At 46.9% G+C, this 20280-nt stretch overlaps 2 protein-coding genes across 7 annotated transcripts in view; one reads left to right on the top strand and one right to left on the bottom strand.

Moving 5' to 3' along the window:
* Nucleotides 1–20280, bottom strand: part of LRBA (LPS responsive beige-like anchor protein) — a 363878-nt gene that overhangs the window by 153417 nt on the left and 190181 nt on the right. For all 6 annotated transcript variants that reach the window (XM_072334558.1, XM_072334559.1, XM_072334561.1 and 3 more), the window contains 3 exons: nt 19537–19661; nt 12670–12816; nt 9930–10066 (listed from right to left, as the gene is read on the bottom strand). In XM_072334558.1, the coding sequence (XP_072190659.1) occupies nt 9930–10066; nt 12670–12816; nt 19537–19661 (409 nt within the window). The remainder of the gene's footprint in view (nt 1–9929; nt 10067–12669; nt 12817–19536; nt 19662–20280) is intronic.
* Nucleotides 5471–6762, top strand: MAB21L2 (mab-21 like 2). Its single transcript, XM_072335691.1, has one exon. It carries the CDS (start codon nt 5570–5572, stop codon nt 6647–6649), a length of 1080 nt encoding a protein of 359 aa, XP_072191792.1. The 5' UTR covers nt 5471–5569; the 3' UTR covers nt 6650–6762.

Genomic DNA, 20280 nt, shown 5'->3' with positions numbered 1-20280 from the left:
AAAAGAAACAGACTGGCAGAACCTTGATTTCCATAGGCCAAGACAGCTGTTTTACATCCCGGTTTTATTTCAGATGGTTAAGAAAAAGGAACAATTTCCATCCCTTAGATCACCAAATATTATTTCAATTAAACTATGCAGATGGCTTCTATACATTACTTGAACCGACACAGTTTCTCCTTCCCAGCTACAGGAGACAGTATGTAGGACTATTTTGCACACAGGTTTTTATCCAATCCATAAGAAAACTAAAAAGAGAGCAGCATATTATCATGGAGAAGTTATTTTGAAATACAATATGCATGGCAAGATATAAAATAGGAATAGCTAAGATTTGATTCTCTCATTAGAAACAGCAACAAATCCCCTTCAATGATTATATAACTAGCAATAGGCTACTTTTATGCTGGCACAGTACTTCAAAAGGATAAAAGTTTAATATCATGAGGTACAACAAGCAGAAATTCTAATTCTGTGTTTAAATTGAAAAATATTTGAATACAGCAACAATTAAAAGGCTGTTCAAACAGGAAACATAAAAAATAATGAATAAGTAAGTTACATTTAAGTAAAACTTGCATGCCTCTTCTATCATAACCGCCTTCCACCAAAACCAAAATCATCTTTGAATACTGGGAGAGGGGAGAAGTGGGGGGAGAAGCAGAAACAAAAAAGAGTGACTCGATAGACTGCATGCTGCTCAGCAGTGCTAATGAGAAAATTGAGCCCCCTCTGACCCTCCTCCCACAGCTCCCTTTCCCTTTATGAACTGCACTCACAGGCGCTCGCTAAAGGGTTGTTACCTGTAGCATGGCTGGTGAGGAGTAGAGGTATTTTACATTGCTACTTGGGGAAGTATTTCTAAGAGTGCAAGTGAACAAACAAGAAGCTTCCACTTCTGGAGCTTGAAGCTGAAATTTTTGAATTTCAATTTAAGAATTTTATTAGAGAAGCCCAGATTAACTCGTAAATACCCTTCTCAAGCAAACGAGTGTTATTGCATCCAGCTGAGGATCAAGCTGGCAAAATCCCAGGATGTTACATGCTCTCATACTTTTTAAAATGGACATCATTAACATAACTAATCAATTATTGCAAATAAAGACCAGTCAGCACACTGAATTAGGTTAATTCTGCTGAATACAATAGCACACAGCAATAGTATGCAACCACAACCAAACAAAATAAACAACACAAAAGGGCCTCGAGAAGTTTTTAAAGAAGAAAATGCTACAAAAGCATTAGAAATGTTCTTTTCTGCCACGCTTGTCTGATTTTCTCTAATTGTCAACTTACTGAGGGCAAACTTATAAAACTGTGTTGAGTAGCCAAAATAATCTTACATCTAAAAGCCACAGCTATTCATTGCAAGAAAAGAGAAGCTACCTTCAACTCAAGATTCAAAGTGACAGAGACAGCCTTCAAATGGCTTCATAGTTAAAACACCAGGAGATGACACCAGGAGATGAATACATCCACATTTTAAGGAAAGGAAAATTGAGCTCCTTAGAGGAGTAGTTGGAGCCTTCCCTTTCCCACTCCAGAAAGAAAGCAAAGGGAGACTTAGAAACACGTATAAAGTATTTAATTACCATACCATCCAACCTTTACATTTAAAAAACATACCAAATTTGTATAATACTCTTTGCCAATGAGCTATGTTAATGACATCTGCCAAATGGAAAACATCCCTCCCTCAATGAGCGCTATCAGCTAACTTCATAAACACAGTTCTTAGGAGAGATCAGCAGACAGCAAAGCCAAGCCATGCCTTTAAAAATAAAAGAAACAAGGTACATACTGCACACTACTGAACGTAAACAGAATTTTAACCACCAAACGCATGGCAGCCTTTACTGTAACCATTAACCTGGTTTTGCTGCAGAGAAACACAACATGCATTACTGAATCATTTCTTCTCAAATCCATACATTCCCTGCAGCAGTTCAGGCTCCATCAGCAGTGCAGGAATGTATGAAAATGACAGGCAAAGGGCACTAGCTCTTTTCCCATACTGTTCTTCTATAAATGGAAGCAGAGTTCAACAAAGTGCTTAAAGCTGAGAATGTTTGAAGACTGATCCCCAGGAAAAAAAAACCATCACAATGTTAGGATCCACGAGGAGATTAATTATCGTGTTTTTCCACAGACCTGCATCCCTTAGCAGAAAGGAAAGCAGCTACTGGAAAATCATGGAGCACTGGCTGGGTCTTGTCTACAAAGCTGCCACGAACAAAATGGATGGGTACACATCCATATTTCATGTGCTATTCATAAAAACACTTATTGTCCCTTTTGGGAGCACCTGTTCATGCATTCTCTTTTCCCTCTCCACTCAGGGGAGAGGAGAGAGGAAAAGGGTAAATTGGGCACAAACCCCTTAAAAGCCTCACGATTTTGATTAAACTTTGAATTGACTTTAAAATTAAATGCTGCATCGGTACCACGTGAGAGAAACTTCAAAATACACCTTTTAGAATAAAAAGGGTCTTGAAACACGCTGACTGTAAGATGGCTAGCCAAGCAAAAGCAAGCATGCCACAGCACACAATAAAAAACACGCGTGCTTCCTGCTGAAACTCCCATTTGTTTTCCAGTTTTCTTCTCGTTTTGTTGGTATGCCTTTATTATTATTATTATTTTAAGGCTTAACAAAATGCACGGCATTCTCTCTCGAACTGAAACAGAATAAAATCAAAAAGGCGATCGCACATTTCCTGGCCGCCGTTGGCTGCCACTCTGCCGCCCCGTTTGCCCGCAGGAGCGCTGCCACGTGCGGGCCCGCAGCGGAGGAGGCGCCGAGGGGCAGCGCGCTCCCCCCCGCACGAGTCCCTCGCAGCTCCGTTTCCAGCAGCCCTCGCTAACAAAACGCTATTGCTGCAGGCAGCGGCGTGCCGGCGTTGGCGCTGCCTAAACCAAACAAACACGATGTTTAACAGTCAAATAAAACGTCCCGCAGCCTCCCTAATGAATTTGTCAAGGACCATCAGATCACCTCCGCCCCTGCCTCATTAACTCAAGTATGATGAGACGGATTATAACGGGAGAATGCAGATCAATCGCTCTGAAGGCTTCAAGTGCCTTTTAGCCCCGAGAGTCCCTCTCCGCGCTCCTTCATCCCAACGGAGCGCGGTGTTCCCCGCCGCCGGAGGGGCTGCCGCTCCGTACGGTGCACCATCGAGAAGTGCTGACGGGCTTCCTCGCCAGCATCCATAAAGGCAATGGGGAGAGGGGCTCTTCGACTGCAGCTCCTCCGATACCGTTCCTATCAATTATTCATCCCGGCGAGAGCAAATTCCGCCGCAGCCGAAGACGGTCTTAATGCGGCGCGGCCGCAATCGCCCAGAGAAGGGCTTCACGTGCATTATATGCTGGAAGTGTTTAAGTTTATTGCTCAAATGATGTTTCTAATTAGCGCCAGAGCAATAAATTAAAGTCGGCTTTTGTTCAGCTGATTTATTATTTACTAGCGCTTCAACCTCAGACGGGAAAATTGGTAATGAATTGTTTTAAATCTGAGCACTGGTAACACTTTACCATCGGTTACCTTAGGAGGGGGGCAGGAGGGTGCCCGCCTCCGTTCTATTTTTGCCCTGAAAATAGGCACCCTCGTCCCCCCGCCCCCGCCCGACCCGGCGCTCTGCCGCTCCTCACGCTTGCCCGGGCCGGCGGTATCACGGCCCTTATTCTCCGCTCCTTGAGGCTGCTCTGCCCGGAGCCGCCACCGCCCCGTCTCCATCCCGCCGGGCACCTGCCGGCCCCGCCGATCAGCGGCGTCAAAGCCGCGGAGCCGTAACGCAAAGCCCGAAGCGGGCGGCTCGTCGAGGACAGAACCCCGAGCAGCACCAGCGCCGGGCACGTCCACACTTACTTCATCCAGCGTGCGGTTATACGGCCGGCATCAGGCATGTTTCTAATTTAAACGCACGCGGCAAACAGACGGCGATATTTTATTTAGTAAAACCAGCCAGCCACAACGAAAGGCAAAAAAAAAAAGAGAGAACCGGACGCGGAGCTCAAGCGCGGGACGAGCCGAGACCCGGCACAGAGCGCACGGCGTGGGAACGGCCGCGGCCCCGCTCCCGGCTCTCGGCGCGCTGGGGATCCGCCGGGCCCGCCGCAGAGGGGGACACGCAGCTCGGGGAGCGGCGGTGCGGAGCGGGCGGACGTCACCTCTCCCCACATCGGGAGTTTGTAGGGAAAAGCGTTCGCTTTGCTCCGGCGTTCCACGAACACCCTCTCTCTGCATTTCTGCACCGCCGCGTGTTTCGCGGTTCTACATCCAAACCGCTCATTGTTCTCATTATCACAAACTTGCATAAAACACCGTTTCCTTTTCGAATAACTCAATCCTCCACCTCAGGAGAGTGAGAGCAACTTTACGGCACGGATTTATCTCCGTTAACGTGACCGCGGCGCGCCGCCCCGCCCCAGCGACGCTCACACTTTCCCCGCTACAGCCCGACATCAGCCTCGGGACATTTGCAATGCCGCGGTCCCCCCGCACACCGCCGGAGCTCCGGCAGCCGGCACACACCGCGCTCCCGGCCTGCGGGACGCTCCCGAGCCGCCATCGAGATCTCGAGCCGCCGGTGCCCGGTCCGGGGCCGCGGCAGTGCGCGTCGCCGTGCCCGCGCCCCCCGCGCCCCGCCCGCCAGTCCCGCTCCGGCCGCGCCCGGCGCCGCGATTGGCCGCGCCGCTGACAGCTCGGCGGCGATTGTAGGAGGCGCGCTCCGCCCCTCCGCCGCGGCCGGGGCCCATTCATAAAGTAACCACGGCGCCAGCGCGCCCAGAGCCGCGCGGACACGCGGAAGAGGAGGAGGAGAGGCGCGGACAGAGAGAGCCGCGGCGCGCACAGCCAGGGGTGGGGAGGGGGAGGAGAAGCGCTCCCGGGCATACCGCACCGCCCTCCTCCCGCCCGGGATAACACAGTGTGTGCAAAGAAAAACAAACCCCGACAATCCGTGCCGAGCCGCAGGACGGGGATGAGCGAGCGCGGAGCGGGCGCACAACTCTGCGAGTAACGATTCCGGGAGCCGCGCAGCTCCAGGGGCAGAAAGGCGCCCAGCGGCACCCGGCGGCGGCAGGGCACGCACCGAGATCGGACCGAGGGCGGCGGCCGGACGGGGCTCGCTCGGCGCTCGGGACACCGCTCGCCTTTCGCCGCCGCCTCCTCCTCCTCCTTGCTCTCGCCCCGCGGGCGGTGCTAAACTTCGCCGCCGACCGGCGCTTCTGCGGGGAACTCCTGCGCGACTTCGCCCGGGCTCTTTTCGATTCCATGAACTGCTGAAGCGGCCCTGCAGCGGCGCGGGGGGGCGGGCGGCCGAGCGCAGCGGCAGCACCCACCTCCCGGCCCCCGCCGCCCCCGGGCCGGGGCAGCGCCGGGCCGCGCCGCTTCGTGCCGCCGCCGCCTCCTCTTCCTCCGCCCCGCGCTGCCGCCGTCCGCCCGGCGGGGGCGGGGGTGCCCGAGCCGGCCGCTGCCCTCCGCCAAGCTGCAGCCCCCGCTAAAGCATTGGATCCCTCAACGTACTGCGAGAGCCCGGTGTACAGCCCGGACCTGTGCCCCAACATGATCGCCGCCCAGGCCAAGCTGGTGTACCAGCTCAACAAGTACTACACGGAGCGCTGCCAGGCGCGCAAGGCGGCCATCGCCAAGACCATCCGCGAGGTGTGCAAGGTGGTGTCGGACGTGCTGAAGGAGGTGGAGGTGCAGGAGCCGCGCTTCATCAGCTCGCTGAGCGAGATCGACGCCCGCTACGAGGGGCTGGAAGTGATCTCGCCCACCGAGTTCGAGGTGGTGCTCTACCTCAACCAGATGGGCGTCTTCAACTTCGTGGACGACGGCTCCCTGCCGGGCTGCGCCGTGCTCAAGCTGAGCGACGGCCGCAAGCGCAGCATGTCGCTCTGGGTGGAGTTCATCACGGCCTCGGGCTACCTGTCGGCACGCAAGATCCGCTCCCGCTTCCAGACGCTGGTGGCCCAGGCCGTGGACAAGTGCAGCTACCGCGACGTGGTGAAGATGATCGCGGACACGAGCGAGGTGAAGCTGCGCATCCGCGAGCGCTACGTGGTGCAGATCACGCCCGCCTTCAAGTGCACGGGCATCTGGCCGCGCAGCGCGGCGCAGTGGCCCATGCCGCACATCCCCTGGCCCGGCCCCAACCGCGTGGCCGAGGTGAAGGCGGAAGGCTTCAACCTGCTCTCCAAGGAGTGCTACTCGCTGACGGGCAAACAGAGCTCGGCCGAAAGCGACGCCTGGGTGCTGCAGTTCGGCGAGGCCGAGAACCGTCTGCTGATGGGCGGCTGCCGCAACAAGTGCCTCTCGGTGCTCAAGACGCTGCGGGACCGGCACCTGGAGCTGCCGGGGCAGCCGCTCAACAACTACCACATGAAGACGCTGCTGCTGTACGAGTGCGAGAAGCACCCGCGAGAGACCGACTGGGACGAGGCGTGCCTGGGCGACCGCCTCAACGGCATCCTGCTGCAGCTCATCTCCTGCCTGCAGTGCCGCCGCTGCCCGCACTACTTCCTGCCCAACCTCGACCTCTTTCAGGGCAAGCCCCACTCGGCCCTGGAGAGCGCCGCCAAACAGACCTGGAGGCTGGCCCGGGAGATCCTCACCAATCCCAAAAGCCTCGACAAACTATAGGGCCGGCGCCCGGGCGCAAGCCGCTCGCCCCGGTACCGCGGCGGCCGCAGACTGCTACGGATCGGCGCCGCCCGCGGGGACGGCCCCCCCCCCCCCCCCGCCTCTCCTCCTCCGCAAAGGGAAGCGCTCGGACTTTTGCCACGGCCAAACGAAAGCCCAAAGGTACATTTTCCAATCCCTGTATAGTCCTTTTCTTACTCTCTCTCTCTCGTCTGCCTGAATGTTGTCACCAAGTGAAAAATTATTTAACTATATGTACAAATTGCCCTTTAAAAAACAAACAAAAAAAAAGTTTTACCGATGTTAAATGTGTTTCGGAGCCGAGGTCAGATGATGTGCCCCGCCACTGACTTGTTGCAAATAGTAATAAAAATATCACTTTAACTTTACTTTTCGTGCATGGTTCTTAAGTTCGGGCCGGTAGGGCCCTTCCGAACCGCAGAAGCGACACTTAAAAACCAAGACCTGAAGCGGGACGTTCCCGCAGGCTGAACGCGAGCCCTCCGCTCGGCGCAGTCCCTCGGTTTCCCGTTAAAACGGGGTGCTGAGAAAACCCCTTGCTCTGCGTGCGAGCACCTCTGTACCGCGTTACACTTTTGTGCCTTTCCCCTCTCCTCTTTGACCCACGCGGAGCATCGCCCCGTTCCAGGCGGGCAGCCCGCGGCGTTTCGCCTTGCATCGGGCGCGCTCGTTTTCACTTCCAGCTTCTTCTTTTTTTTTTTTTCTTTTCTTTCTTTTTTTTTTTTTTTTAATTATTATTTTTGTTAACTAGGACTCGAGTGCTTGTACTTAGCGTTACAAATTCCCCGTGCGAACGCGCCGTCCCGGTGGACTCGGAGCCACCCCGAACGATGCCGGCGCATCACCGCCCCGCTCGCTCGGCGGCACCGGCACGAAAGCTGTGTGTCTCCCCGCGGGCTGCCCGCTCGGAACAAGGCGCCGAGCCGGGGGCTCCCGGGACTCCCAGCGCCGCTCCCTCCACCCGCAGCTTAACTTCCCCGCCTTGGAAAAGCCTGCAGAGTTTTTCAGCGTTAACGGCGCCGTCGTTAGCTGCTCTGCTCCCCCCCCAACCCCTCTCGCTCCCCACCCCGACAGGCTTCAGAGCCCGTTTGCAGCATTTCGTGTAAGTTTCGGCGTCCCTCGGAGGGGAGGCGAAAGGCAACTTTCTCGCTCCGAAACGCCGCTTCCGTTTCTTTGAGGTCGGAGCCGGAAAGAAACAGCCGTTCCCATTCGGGTCGCGAAAACGAAGCGAGAGGCGCGGGCAGCGCGGCGGGGCCGGGAGGGACGGGATGCAGCCCCAGCGCCCCCCGGCTCACCTGGCGGGGCGGCCGTTTCCGTGGGAAAACAGCGCCGAGCGCCAGCCCCGATCTTATCGGCGCTCGTAGCATCGCCAGCACGGCGCTCGTTCGGCACCGCGTCACACCGCTCTCTTTTCGGTACTTTGGACAAACAGCCAAGTAACTTAAATGTAGCAAACGGACGAAGCCTCGTTAATTAAATTAAGGGCGCCTTCTGAGCTACTCTGCTCGAGGGTTTTCAGGGCGTACTCCGGAGCAGTTCCAGGCACTAAGATCCAAGCGGAGGGTGGGGCAGGGAGGTGTTAATGCTTCAAAGCGAGCTGCAGCGGGAGCTCATCGCTATTTCAAATCAAATTTCACGCCGTTTCTTTTTAGCCCTCCCCTCCCAAAAAGACATAGTAAGATATATATTTTTAAAGTCTTCCAGCGAAAGTAGCATCACAAATAGAATGTAAGAGATGTATAGTCCGTGCTTCACGTAACCGACTCCTTCTCTAAGAAGCTAAAGAAAATGCCTCAGATGCAGAATGAAAGACAGTCAGAGCAAAGGCGAGCTCTGCCCGAGGGCAGGGAAACAGCCACTCCCAACCATTAGAAAACGGGAGCAAAGAAAGCCAGCCGAATGTGGCCACGTCCCCACAAACCGGGTCACAAAAACGGTGAGAGTTCTTATCTGTGCCTAAAGGTCCTGCATGGGAAGCAGCAGCTGCAGACCCGTGAGGTTTTTCTGGTGCCGGTACAACACACGGCACTACACTGAAAATGGAGGATCAACTACAGCAACTTGTCCTCACAGTTTATATTTAGACGTTTCCTACCGTTACGTATTTTAAAAAGTAGGAGGGAAAGAGGAAGCACAGCCAAATTTTAAGAGCTATTTCACACTTTAAATATATTTCCAAACTGTTTCAGGACCAGAAGGAAGTTAAATTCCATTTATATTTCCAACATAAAATCACTCTTTTAAGCCACAGTTTTCTATGAGCAATTAGCTAGAAGGGTTGGAGAGTGTTCTTTACAAAATAAATTCTTTCCTTGATAGCACCAGATGATCCCAGCTTTCAGACCGTACTGAATACAGATGAGAGCCATCTACTCCACAGGAACTAAGACCCAAAGCGATGCTTAACACAACACACAGGGCGCTGCCGACAGATCAGCACAACCCCACTAGGTCTTCCTGTGACTTTTTTCCCTTCACCAAGAAATTACCACCACGTTTAATAATAAGCAGATATTTACAAAGACCAGCAGACAGCAACGTGCTTAACATGGATATGAGAATATTTGCTAGTAACGTGTCACGCTTTTCAAGCGCTGCTGCAACGCCGCATAAAACATTCAGGTGTAACCTTATTAAGCTGATGTCAGAATATACTACCCCCGAAATTGGGATTTTACAGAAAGGTTTCTCATTTTAAACAAATTCTGGCCATCAAGTAGCTCACAGCAAGTGAAGTTTGTGAAAATTAACAAGTCAGTTTGAGAATGTATTTTTAAGAGTGCAATTAAGTTTTCTGCTTAGGCATCATAAATAGTAACAGGCCCTGTAAAATCTGTTATATAATAATACGATGCTGAAGCACTGAAAACTTAAGAGCACAGGAGGTTAAGCACAATGTTATGCTGGTGTTATGTGAAAAGAGGAAAGGAAAACAAAGCGTTCGTGCTAACGGGCTGGCTGGACTTTCCTGTGTTCACATAGGCCTGCGATTCAAGATGTCTTTATTTCAGATGCCTCCCTGGAGCTTTATTCGCAGCAAGCTAATTAACATTCAAGTAGGGTCGAATTGTGGGATGGGGAGAACAGGGAGGAGGGGAGGTGTCGCTCAAGAGAAGTTCACTAAGGTACATGGTCAGTCGCAAACTTCCTAAAGCAGGAGCACTGAGGGCCAACAGAGGTAAAGGGAGTAGAATGAAGAATTAAAGGGCTCGGGTAATTTGTCATCATCTCTCAGAGCTCAGGGTCAATGATCTCTTACCTTCGGGTCGATTTTCTTAAAACTGGGATCTTCTTCATCCACCTCGAAGTAGAGCTCGGAAAGAGTGATGGACAGAGTGCCTTTTACCACCACCGAGGGTGCCACCAGCTGAGCTGGCGCGCTCAGGGCGACTGGACCTGCCAAAGAGTACAAACACCAACCACTGTCACAATTACTTGCTTTTCAAACCCCGAGTATGATAATAAATAAAACAAAGATCTTAGCCCTTCCTTAAAGAGTCTTTTTATCCCAGAAGAGAACATATGTAATAGATTTACAGTTTCTCTGTTCTGCGCAAAGTTGAAGCCGCTACAATTGCGAACTGATGCATATATTACAGATGCCAAAGCCAGCTTTAGCATGGCAAGATATGATTTTCACTCAGACACATTATCCTTTTGAGAAATCTCAGCCGTTGCATTCCTTCTGTTGTATGCAATATAGGGAGAGCACAAACCAACATATGAAATCTTACTGTCAGATGCGTTCTGTAGGTACTGGAGAGTTTCAATAGCTTTCTACAAAGATGAAGAAAGCAGTCAAGGCTCAAAGTTGTCCGATTGTGAAGTGTTCCCTCATGGATGACAGAAATCTATCGTCAAAGTTACACAGCCTTACGGAGCTTACAGTAAAATGTTTTAAAGATGCTTTTGATTTCACATTAAGTATTTTTCAAGGATTCCATACAGCATTAGTGTAGCTCGGGGACTATGGGAGTAAACAGCTGGAGGGTTGGTTTCCAACTGAATGAATTTTTATTGGAATAATCGCATCTCCACAGGGCTTATCACAGGGACAGATCAGACGACCACTGAAAACAATAGGTTCAGCACAGATCTAGCAGTACGGGATCTATTATATAAACTAACAGAAAGAAAAGAGGTTAGGTTTGTCATTTGGCTGATTATGAGGTAAGGAAACGAAGTTTCTCAGCTGCAGTATTATCTGGCTTTCATAAAACAGCCGAAGATATGAAAGTGACATGGACGATTTTGTTTTAATAAAGCATCTAAAAATGAGGTACACACGTTCAGGTAATCAATGTGAGAATAACTGACAAAACATTCAGATGAATTGTCATTTCCATCAATTGTTAGGAGGGTGATGGTCCTTAATCTCGCATCAATCTCAATGTGTGCCACTAGGACAAAAGAAGAGATGCTCTGCTGAGATCAGAGCAGCTTTGCCCTCTATTCCCAATGTACAAATACATTGTGTTTGCAGATGGGCATGAGATAGCTGCAGAACTGCCATGATTTCCCAAAGCTCACCCCCACAAATGGATGAAATAAGCAGCTATGTGTTCTTTTGCTGTCTCCCTTTGCCCTCTGTACATTAGCATGTAATCCAGAGGAGAAATAACATTTTTTCAATCACCCTCAGACATTCAATTACAGGGCAAGCAGACAGCTGCAGAAGCTGGGGCATTCCAGGTCCTGTAGAAGACCCCTGACAATTTCCACTTCATTTCTAACCCACACCACTTTATTAGTGAGGATTACTTCTTAATCCTATTGCCATTGTCAAGATTATATAATTAAACTCCCCTTTCACCTCTATTACTGTATGAATGTATTACTAGAAGCAATGAATACATAATAAAAGAGAAGGAAAGAGAGAAAGCTGTTGAGAAGAAAGCTCATGGTAGAAAGGAAGGAAAAAGAGATTCACACACATTAAAGGCTATTATTCTCCTGCTTCTTTCTTTTACTTCAGTTTTCCTACCCAAGTTTTTATTATTATGCTGTATTTTTAAACCTGGTTTTTTGTTTGTTTGTTTGTTTGTTTTTTAATTAAAATGAGTGAAAAGCAGTTCAGACAAGGGATGAGCAAGCTGACAATAAATAATCACTTCCACTAAATTTCATTAAATTATCATAATGTGGGCTCATCACACCAGGTTCTCAGGAAACCAGAATTATCCAAGAAATGTCCTTTTTCTCTAAAGAAAATGAGCAGAGGATACCAGTTGAGAAAGCAGAAGAACACAGATAAATTTATACTAATGAGTAATTTCATACCCCTCAAATAACAATGAAGACACTCTGTTACCCCCAGTCTCCAAACCAAGGAAGTTACTATTTACATTCTGAACTGTACAGAATGGACTCATTCCACTTGGATTGCAACATCAGCAAAGGCTGCACGAAACTTGGTCAAATTCATCAGATTCAAGGAACTGAAGTACTGTTTTAATTTTTCTTCCAGGAAAAGTGAGGTCAAATACGGGTATGATGGAGAAGGGACTCAAACTGGGGGGTAAAGGGGAGCTTAAAGGAGTTAAATCCAGTGATCGTACAGATCCTTCAAACGCAAGTGAATAATTCACATGTGAAATTTTATCAGCTGAGGGGGGGAAAAAAAAATGGAAACTCTCCCAAGCCTTTAATTACAAACTTGCCTAATTGCCCACAGGGCCTTATGTTTCGAGGAGCGTAACAAGGTCAAAAATAAAGGAAGCTCTTGGCTGAGTAGAGCTGCTTTTCCTAAAGAAGGTTTCCTAGAACACAGGCATCTGCTCTGGAAGGCAGGAGGTTATAAAAAGCCGAGCAAGAAAATGCACAGCTCTCCTCAAGTAAATCCCCAGCATCAGATGTGTACAGAAAAGTGATGTTAATGATTTGGTAATGGGCAGGAACAGTGTATAGGTGTGCATTACAAGTATTATTTGCTGCAGAGCTGGCGAGATGAGAACTTAGGCAGTAAGGAGGCTGAGGAGAAATCAGATAGCTGCAGTTACCTGTTAGGTTCTCCACTTCTCTTTCCTCAATGAATGACGTGATATCGTCGTCGCCTTCTAAGAGAATCTCACTTTCTGAGTTCTGATTTCCTAAGGCTTGACTCTTGATAGACTGCTTTCCCTTAACAAGTATATCTTCGTCAGGAGCTGCAACGAGAAAGGCACGGTGCTCTGTCAGGTCTCAGAGACAAAGCAGTACGGTGTTGTGTTTTTTTATACAAAAATGAAAGTTCATAAAAGAAAACACAGTTTGGGACAACCTATGGGAAGTAGCTGCCTTAATCCCCTAATGTTAGGACACAACTAGTTTTAATCCTATTAAGCCTGCTCAAAATTATCCGCAGCTCTCCTCAGCGGCCAACTGCGCCGCAAGCGCTGACGACAGCGCAGGGGAACCTACAAGCGGCTCTTCCCCGCGGCTCCCGTTCGCACACCCACCGCCGACTCCCGGCCAGGCTCCGAGCCCCGCTCCGTCTCGGCGGCGGCGCCGCTCCCCCGCACGCCCCGGGAAGACACCGGGCGGGACGGCGGGACGGCTCCCATCGCTTCCCCCGCGGGAGGGCGAGGAGGACGGCGGCGTGCACCTGCCCTCAGGAGGCGCGGGGACCGCCGGCAGGAACCTGCGCGTGCCGGCGGTGCCGCGAGGCAGGAGGGAGCGGGCAGCTCGTGCCGCCGCCGCGCGCTCCGGGAGGAGCCGGGGCCTCGCAGAGCCACAGCGGAGCGTCGGGAGCGGCAGCAGCTCCGCAGCGAGGGCCACGCGGAGATTTGGCTTCGCTTACCGGCTCAGAGCAGCAGCAAAACAAAGCAAAACAACAACAACAAAACCCCAACAGAGATGAGAGTTCACTACACTGGAGCTGGCACTTACTGTGCTAAAGGCAAAAACAAAACAGAACAACCGAAAAAACAACCTCCCCTCTCCCCGCGCAGTTTAAAATGAGCACGCTATTTCTTAAAGATATTGAGAATGCCCGTAGCGCTGCGCCTTTGAAAACCCTGCACCGTGAGCAACTCGCTGCAACACATTGCTGCTGCTCACTGCTGCCTCGGAGCGCTGCCATGCAGGACGGAGTTGTGCTGCTCGTTTGAAACCAAAATGTTACCGTGCAAACACTTCCAGCAGGAGGCAAGTCCCCAGTGGCGAGTTATACAGTTTAAATTAACTACATATATGCACATAAATTGCGAGTAATGGACTTTGCAATTAAGTGAAAAACAACAGAATAAAAATATATTTTAAAAAAAAATCTGAAGTATCCCAACAAATGCCCTGGGCTTGCTGTGGACATTACAAAAAAAAAGAAAGAAGGAAACAAAAAAGGTTCCTCTTGCCATGCAGAATAGGCTTCCATTTCTGCAGGGCAGTTCCTCCCCAAGCCGTCACTGCCACTCATACGTAAGCAATAAGTACAAAGTAAATTATCAAAAAGCCTTAACAGCATCGTGCAAACCCAAGTTTTACTTTCTTCTACAGCACACCCATGTAAATAATGATAACTCCCATTCTGGAATTGTTCAGTGTGAGCTGAAACCCTTCTTGTCATGGAAATATGCAGCTGATGGTTAGAAGGGTTTTCCTGTAATTAACTCCCCCTGGAGGATTTGAAGTTAGCAGCAGTAAAATTACCGACAGAGAACTAACACACACCACATGCACTGGCACTCTGCGGCCCAGCAGCTTTCTGCTGAAGATCAAAAAAGTAAAACAGAACAAAACCATTCCGTGGATAAAACAGAGGAGAATCAGCTTTTTTTTCTTTTTTCTTTTCTTTTTTTTTTTTTTTTTTCCCTTTTTTAATGCTGGCAAAAGACATGTGTTGTTTCAGACCCCCATTCACATTTTGGCTTCGTTCACTATAAGATGCTATTTTGAACTTGCATTCTACCTATTCTCATGTAAGACTGAAAGCCAAAATCTAAGGTTAATATCTCTAAATTCAGCACAACTTGTGACAAGTCCCTTTGTCTTACCATTAAGAACATGTAAAATCAGTATGGCAGCTTCCAACCCAAGAGGATCAGCAACACAAACACAAACCTCCTGCCTCACCTTCCCACACCAAGATGTTTCTTCCCCAACCTATCTTACAGTGATTCAAACACACACACATTGCAGAACTGCCTTTTTCAAACTGTTTTCCTTCTGTCATCTCTTTGCAGAGCTAGCTATCCATACTTCCTGACCTGCACTCCAGCATACAGGACTGTGTACACGTGCAAGCGCATGGTGGTGTGCCACAGGGCTGCACACTGCACACACTGACTGCTGCCAGGCAGCACACTGAGCCCGGGTCTGCTTGTTCTGCACCAGGCTGAACAAAGCACTGTGCCTACAGCCCCCAAGCACAGAGGCACACGAGTACCTGTGCAGAAATGGAATACAATCCACAGCAATTCACTTATGCTTTGCAGATGAATGCACTTCAGTAGGCCACAGTCCATTTCTTTCTGTATCTACCAACTAGAGATGCATGCCACCACGTGGTATGTTTAGTTCTTGTGTGACACATTCACTTCTCACACACGTGCGGTGGTGATGTCACAGCCCAGGTCCCAAGCCCTGCTCAGCCATCTGCTAGGGCAGGTTGCTTTCTGCCAGACCTGCCCCTTCTTGGCATCACCACACCTCCTGGCTCCAGCCCTGTAGACCTCCACTCATTCACTTGTACATTTTCAAGATCAAGACCAAAAGGTACGGCCTATGTTGTGCACAGAAGGTGACAACCCGCTGGCAGTGTGTTTACCTGGCATACTCATTCCCTTGGTACATTTCACTACTGCACTTCCACACAGTCTTTCCCAAACAGACTGGGAAGGCCCACTCTCAAGGAGCTTTTTGCTAATATATCTGCACAGAGCTTGATTTGTTCCAGTTCCATCTCTGAAACACTTGGGTGTGAACGTAATCGTTCAGCTCCCAGCATCCCCAGAAGGACAGGTTATTCTGAATTATCTGTCTACAACTTAAAGAAGAAATACAATTTTTAAAAGATGTTTTAAAAAAATCAAGTCTCAGGAAGCACCCCACAGAAGGTAATTTACTACTACAGTTTGTATCTTTAATGTCTGGCAAACATATCAGGAAAAGTAATTACAAGAAAAGACAAAAAAAATTCCTCTCACTTTGTTTTACCAGAAAAAGGCCTCCTAGAGTCTCCCCTAAGTTATTTATCTTTGTTTGCTTGTTTGTTTTAAGACAATATTAAGAAAAGCAAGCGCTTTCCCATCAGATTGTTCAAATAATATTTTTCAGATTTCCTTTTCATCCCTTGAGCTGAGGCAAAGAAAACTGACCAGTCAAGTTCAATACTGTGCACAATCAGTGCTCTGCGCTTTCAGCCACTAGCCATAATGCTCTGAGGGCGGCTCCAGCTGCAACACAACTGTTCTCTAGCCCAGCCCAGCCCACCCCCATCCAGTTCTTAAGAAACATGAATTAAAATAAAATGACAAAATCACCTGTCATAACAATCCAGATACTACATTTTCAAGCAGATAAAGATTATCCTGCAAAATCATGTACTGAGGGGGTCAGGCTCCAGCTAGGAAAGGCTTCTATTAGTCAATTCTGCATGATGTTTTACCTTCCAGGAATAGAATTCTGACTTTCACAGGTATACAATTTGTAAATATTTGGGTTTTGTTTCTGAACAGTAAGTGGAAGGAAGAAACAGAGAAGAGTTAACTCTTTCCATCACAAACCATCCTCACCTCTCTTTCTGCCGCCCCCAGGTACGCTGCTAGACTTTTATAAATACCCAGTTTGGAAAGATTTTTTTTTCCTTTGAAAAATTACCTAAAGCCTTTTCTTCCCCCAGGCAAGTTAATGTGAACTTGGGAATGGCAATTAAATTGTCAGAATTAAAAAATTTGTTTTTAACTAGAAGGTAGCCAGAAGTATAGTCATGGGGCTGGTATTGATTGTCTGAACAGAGAACATCAGTCTTCAGGTATTTATTCTGCCACCTCTGCACCAGAGGCTCTCCTTCAAATCAAATCAATCCCTAGAAAAGATTGGTTCTTGCTACTACGACGCACAACCAGGCTGCAACAGAGCTGATTGTTGTTGTTCTCTGTAGGTTTTACCGAACAATATTCAGGCTTCTGATTGTTTCTGAAGCTTTTTCACAGTTGCAAATGGTGATCTTTGCATGACTGCGAGCTCTCTGGGACAGGGAATGCATCTGATTTGATTTGCAAGACACCCAGCAGTTGTTAACGTGTACTTACCAGTGTACTAAAATCCATGCTACATAGCATGCAATAGCACTTTTCCATTATTTATGCATTATTTTCCCTTTCGGCAAGATCCCGTATGTCCAATTTCAGGTTTTAGTTTTGTTCTGTTTTCTTTTTAGAAAAGCTTAAATAGGCAGCAGGGAACCTTTGATTCATCATTTTAAAATGCTTTTTCTTCAGAGACACATAAAATTAATTGAAATAGAATAGTTAATGATAAATTATTGATAAGTAATGATAAAAACATCAAGGAAAAGCCTGCTGCAAATTCAAAGGATATTCACATCCTGGAACCAGGGCCTGAAAATCTGGTTATGAAAAATCTGAAAACAATGTTATTTTCTCACCTGAAATAGGTTAATACCAGAAAATTATAAGCACATTTCAGAAACAAAATAGATCAAATGATAATTTAGGCTGGCCCTTATGACAACTGCGTCCTTTCACACACACACACACACACCGACAACAGCAAAACCACTTTTACATTTGTATGCAATACATGTAGCTTCTAGTTGAACTTCAGTCTGTACTTTGGTCATCTTACACCTTGCCAGTGGAGAGTCCAAGAACAGGAGTGTTGCATACCTATCTACACTCAGGCAGACAGTCATAAGCTGTACTTTCAGAAATCACACAAATAAGGCAAACTAGAAAATCCACTTGATATATAAATAAACAGAATGACAACAGACAACTAGGGTATTATGCAATTAAATTCAGAATAAAATGAAATCAAGAAATTAAATATAACAGAACACTGTAATGGATGTCAAATGCTGAACAGAAGGAATGACCAAAAGAAAAAAATTAGCCTTATTTCAATTACCGTGGTTAGCTATCAGCTATGCTTTGTCAGACAGGGCTACCTCTATTCAGCTTTATTTTGTATTGACAAAAATTGTACTCCTGTCAATTACAAACCAAGTATGAGCGATAGCCCTTGAAACAATGGCACAGATTAATGAAAATATCATGTCACTGTGAAAGACGAATAATTCTATTATACTGTTTCATTCCTATGAAAAAATAAGTTACACAAATACAGGTAGGAGTTATAAATATTTTGCAGTAAAAATAAGAGTTATTTTTCAATGTTCTGTTAAACAATATAAATATTAAACTGGAACACATGAGGAGAATACTCACACATGAGTATGAGTATGAGGAGAAAACTGTGTCGAGACCAATTTAATCTACACTACACAATTTTTATAGGGGGCATTTCTTTATCCAGTGGCATTAAACAGAAAGAAGTCTTGTGTCATTAAAGTCTACGGCATAGAAACAACAAACAGTATTAACAACAACAAGCCCCAAAGCAAAAAGTGGGTTAATTAATTCTACATCTTGCTCCTCTTTCTATAGAGAATGATGTAGGTCTCTATGAACATTGCTTTTAGATCACTTTATTGACTATTCTCTGTATGGTCATTTATTTTAAAGGACTGATGTCACATTTGGCATTATATCAGCTGACATATTGTAGACATTTTCTTCCAGAAATGGCTCTTTAAGGCTGAGTGCAAGAGGTTAAGATGCCTGATAGAAACTAACTTTATGACAGCAATGTTCTTCTATGCTCATACAACAGTCTTAATAATTTTAAATTAACGTGAAGTGAATGTCTCCACGTATAATATGCGTGTGTATGTATACATATATATATATATATATATGCTGTAATTCACAGACTAAAAAAGACAAATAATACCTACATTTAAATGATGCTAATTAGTAAAGTGCATTCAAGGGGAAGGGTACTATTTTAATTGTAATCAAATTATTTTTAAATATCATAAATATTTTTCTTCATTGGATCACAAAGACAAATATTGCAGACCAAAACCCAAAGTTCACTAGCTTTGGATTTTTATCTTTTGGCTTGTTAGAGTTCCAAAAGTGAGTGTTGCATTCATTTAGTAAATGCATTCCTATAAAACAGATAGCAGTACATAGCTGAGTGATACCCAATAACAGAACAAGGGGGAAAAAAAGCTGTTAAAAATGTGTTCTGTTTTGAAAATCACCAGGTAGGAGTCGTCAGTACCATTTACAGCTTGAACAATATGTTCTGGCATTTGTTACTGTTTCTTCCATATCAAATCCTTATAGAAATCCTTGAGGACTTAAAACACACACAAGGTCTGAATAAAGTTTAGCTCTAGAAGTGTTATTTTTGTTTTCATCTGTCTGTAAGGATAGGCAGATAGATGCTAAGGCTAACTGAAATAATTGCTGTGAATCTCTGACTATTGTCTTTTGAAGTTACTAAGTCATAAACAGGTAATCTACCACAAAAACGTGTGTCCAAGGATTAACGGCAAAATGACATACCCTTCTGTTGTATTTAGTTAAGTATTTGTTAAGTATTTGTAATCACTGTGTACAAAGTGTGCACAAGAAGCCATCTCTCAGCTAAGATGTAATGAGGGTGCTTAACAAATACCAGCATCGCTTTTAATAAGCAATGGTCAGTTCATCTGTGTACGGAGCATGTCTAGAATGCGGTGACAAACCTTTTGGCATTTGGGACAATTTTATAGCACCTTCTAGGAAGGAAGGTCTAACCTTCCCACCAGGTATTGTAACCTGCTGCTATTGGCGAGAAGCAGTTTTTACACTGACCGTGTTCTCCAGCTGCTTTTAGTGTCGCTTCAGGATGTGTCGATCCGAGGGGGTTACGCACAAATCGTCGCCGGCGCCGCAAGTCATCTTCCCAGTAGTCAAGGCGCCAGAACTCACGAGGACGACTACAATGAAACAGAGGAGCCACATATGTTAGCAATTATCAAACAGCATGGTAGCACTGAATTTCTGCATAAAGCTCTCCTTGTTTGCGCTGCCTTTTTTTTCCTTCTTTTTTAACCTCCCCCCTTTCTGCAATCTTTTACTTAGGTATGTCCTTGAAAATAACAATATCACCTTCCAGTCTAAGGAACTCCTTTCCCTTTTTTCTTGGAAGGTGAAATGAGCACTAAATACATCATTTTGAAATGAATTGCTGACAGTGTGATCAGTTTCCCCACACTCTAGTGGCATGTGCTCCGATTTCAGCCTCATTTCAGCCTCAGCAGGGCACCTTTCTCAGTGACTGCATTTATAAACCAGAATAGGGAAAAGGCTATTATAAATATGGTATAGCATTACCTATATTAATCAAAGTCTGTCCCCCTTCATTTTTCTTCCTAATTTGTGCCTTTTTGCACAAGGTCAGTAAATCATACCATGAATTCTTGGTCCAGAAAGTGTTAACTTTAATGAATACCTCAGTTACATGGTTATGTATGTGATAATAAAATATTACTCTGTTTAGATGTGCAGGAATTTAATTAAAATAATCTCTTAAAATATTCATTACATTTAGCCCCT

Source organism: Excalfactoria chinensis, chromosome 4, assembly GCF_039878825.1.
Source record: "Excalfactoria chinensis isolate bCotChi1 chromosome 4, bCotChi1.hap2, whole genome shotgun sequence".
NCBI classification, from domain to species: Eukaryota; Metazoa; Chordata; class Aves; order Galliformes; family Phasianidae; genus Excalfactoria; species Excalfactoria chinensis.
This window is presented reverse-complemented; position numbering and strand designations above follow the sequence as displayed.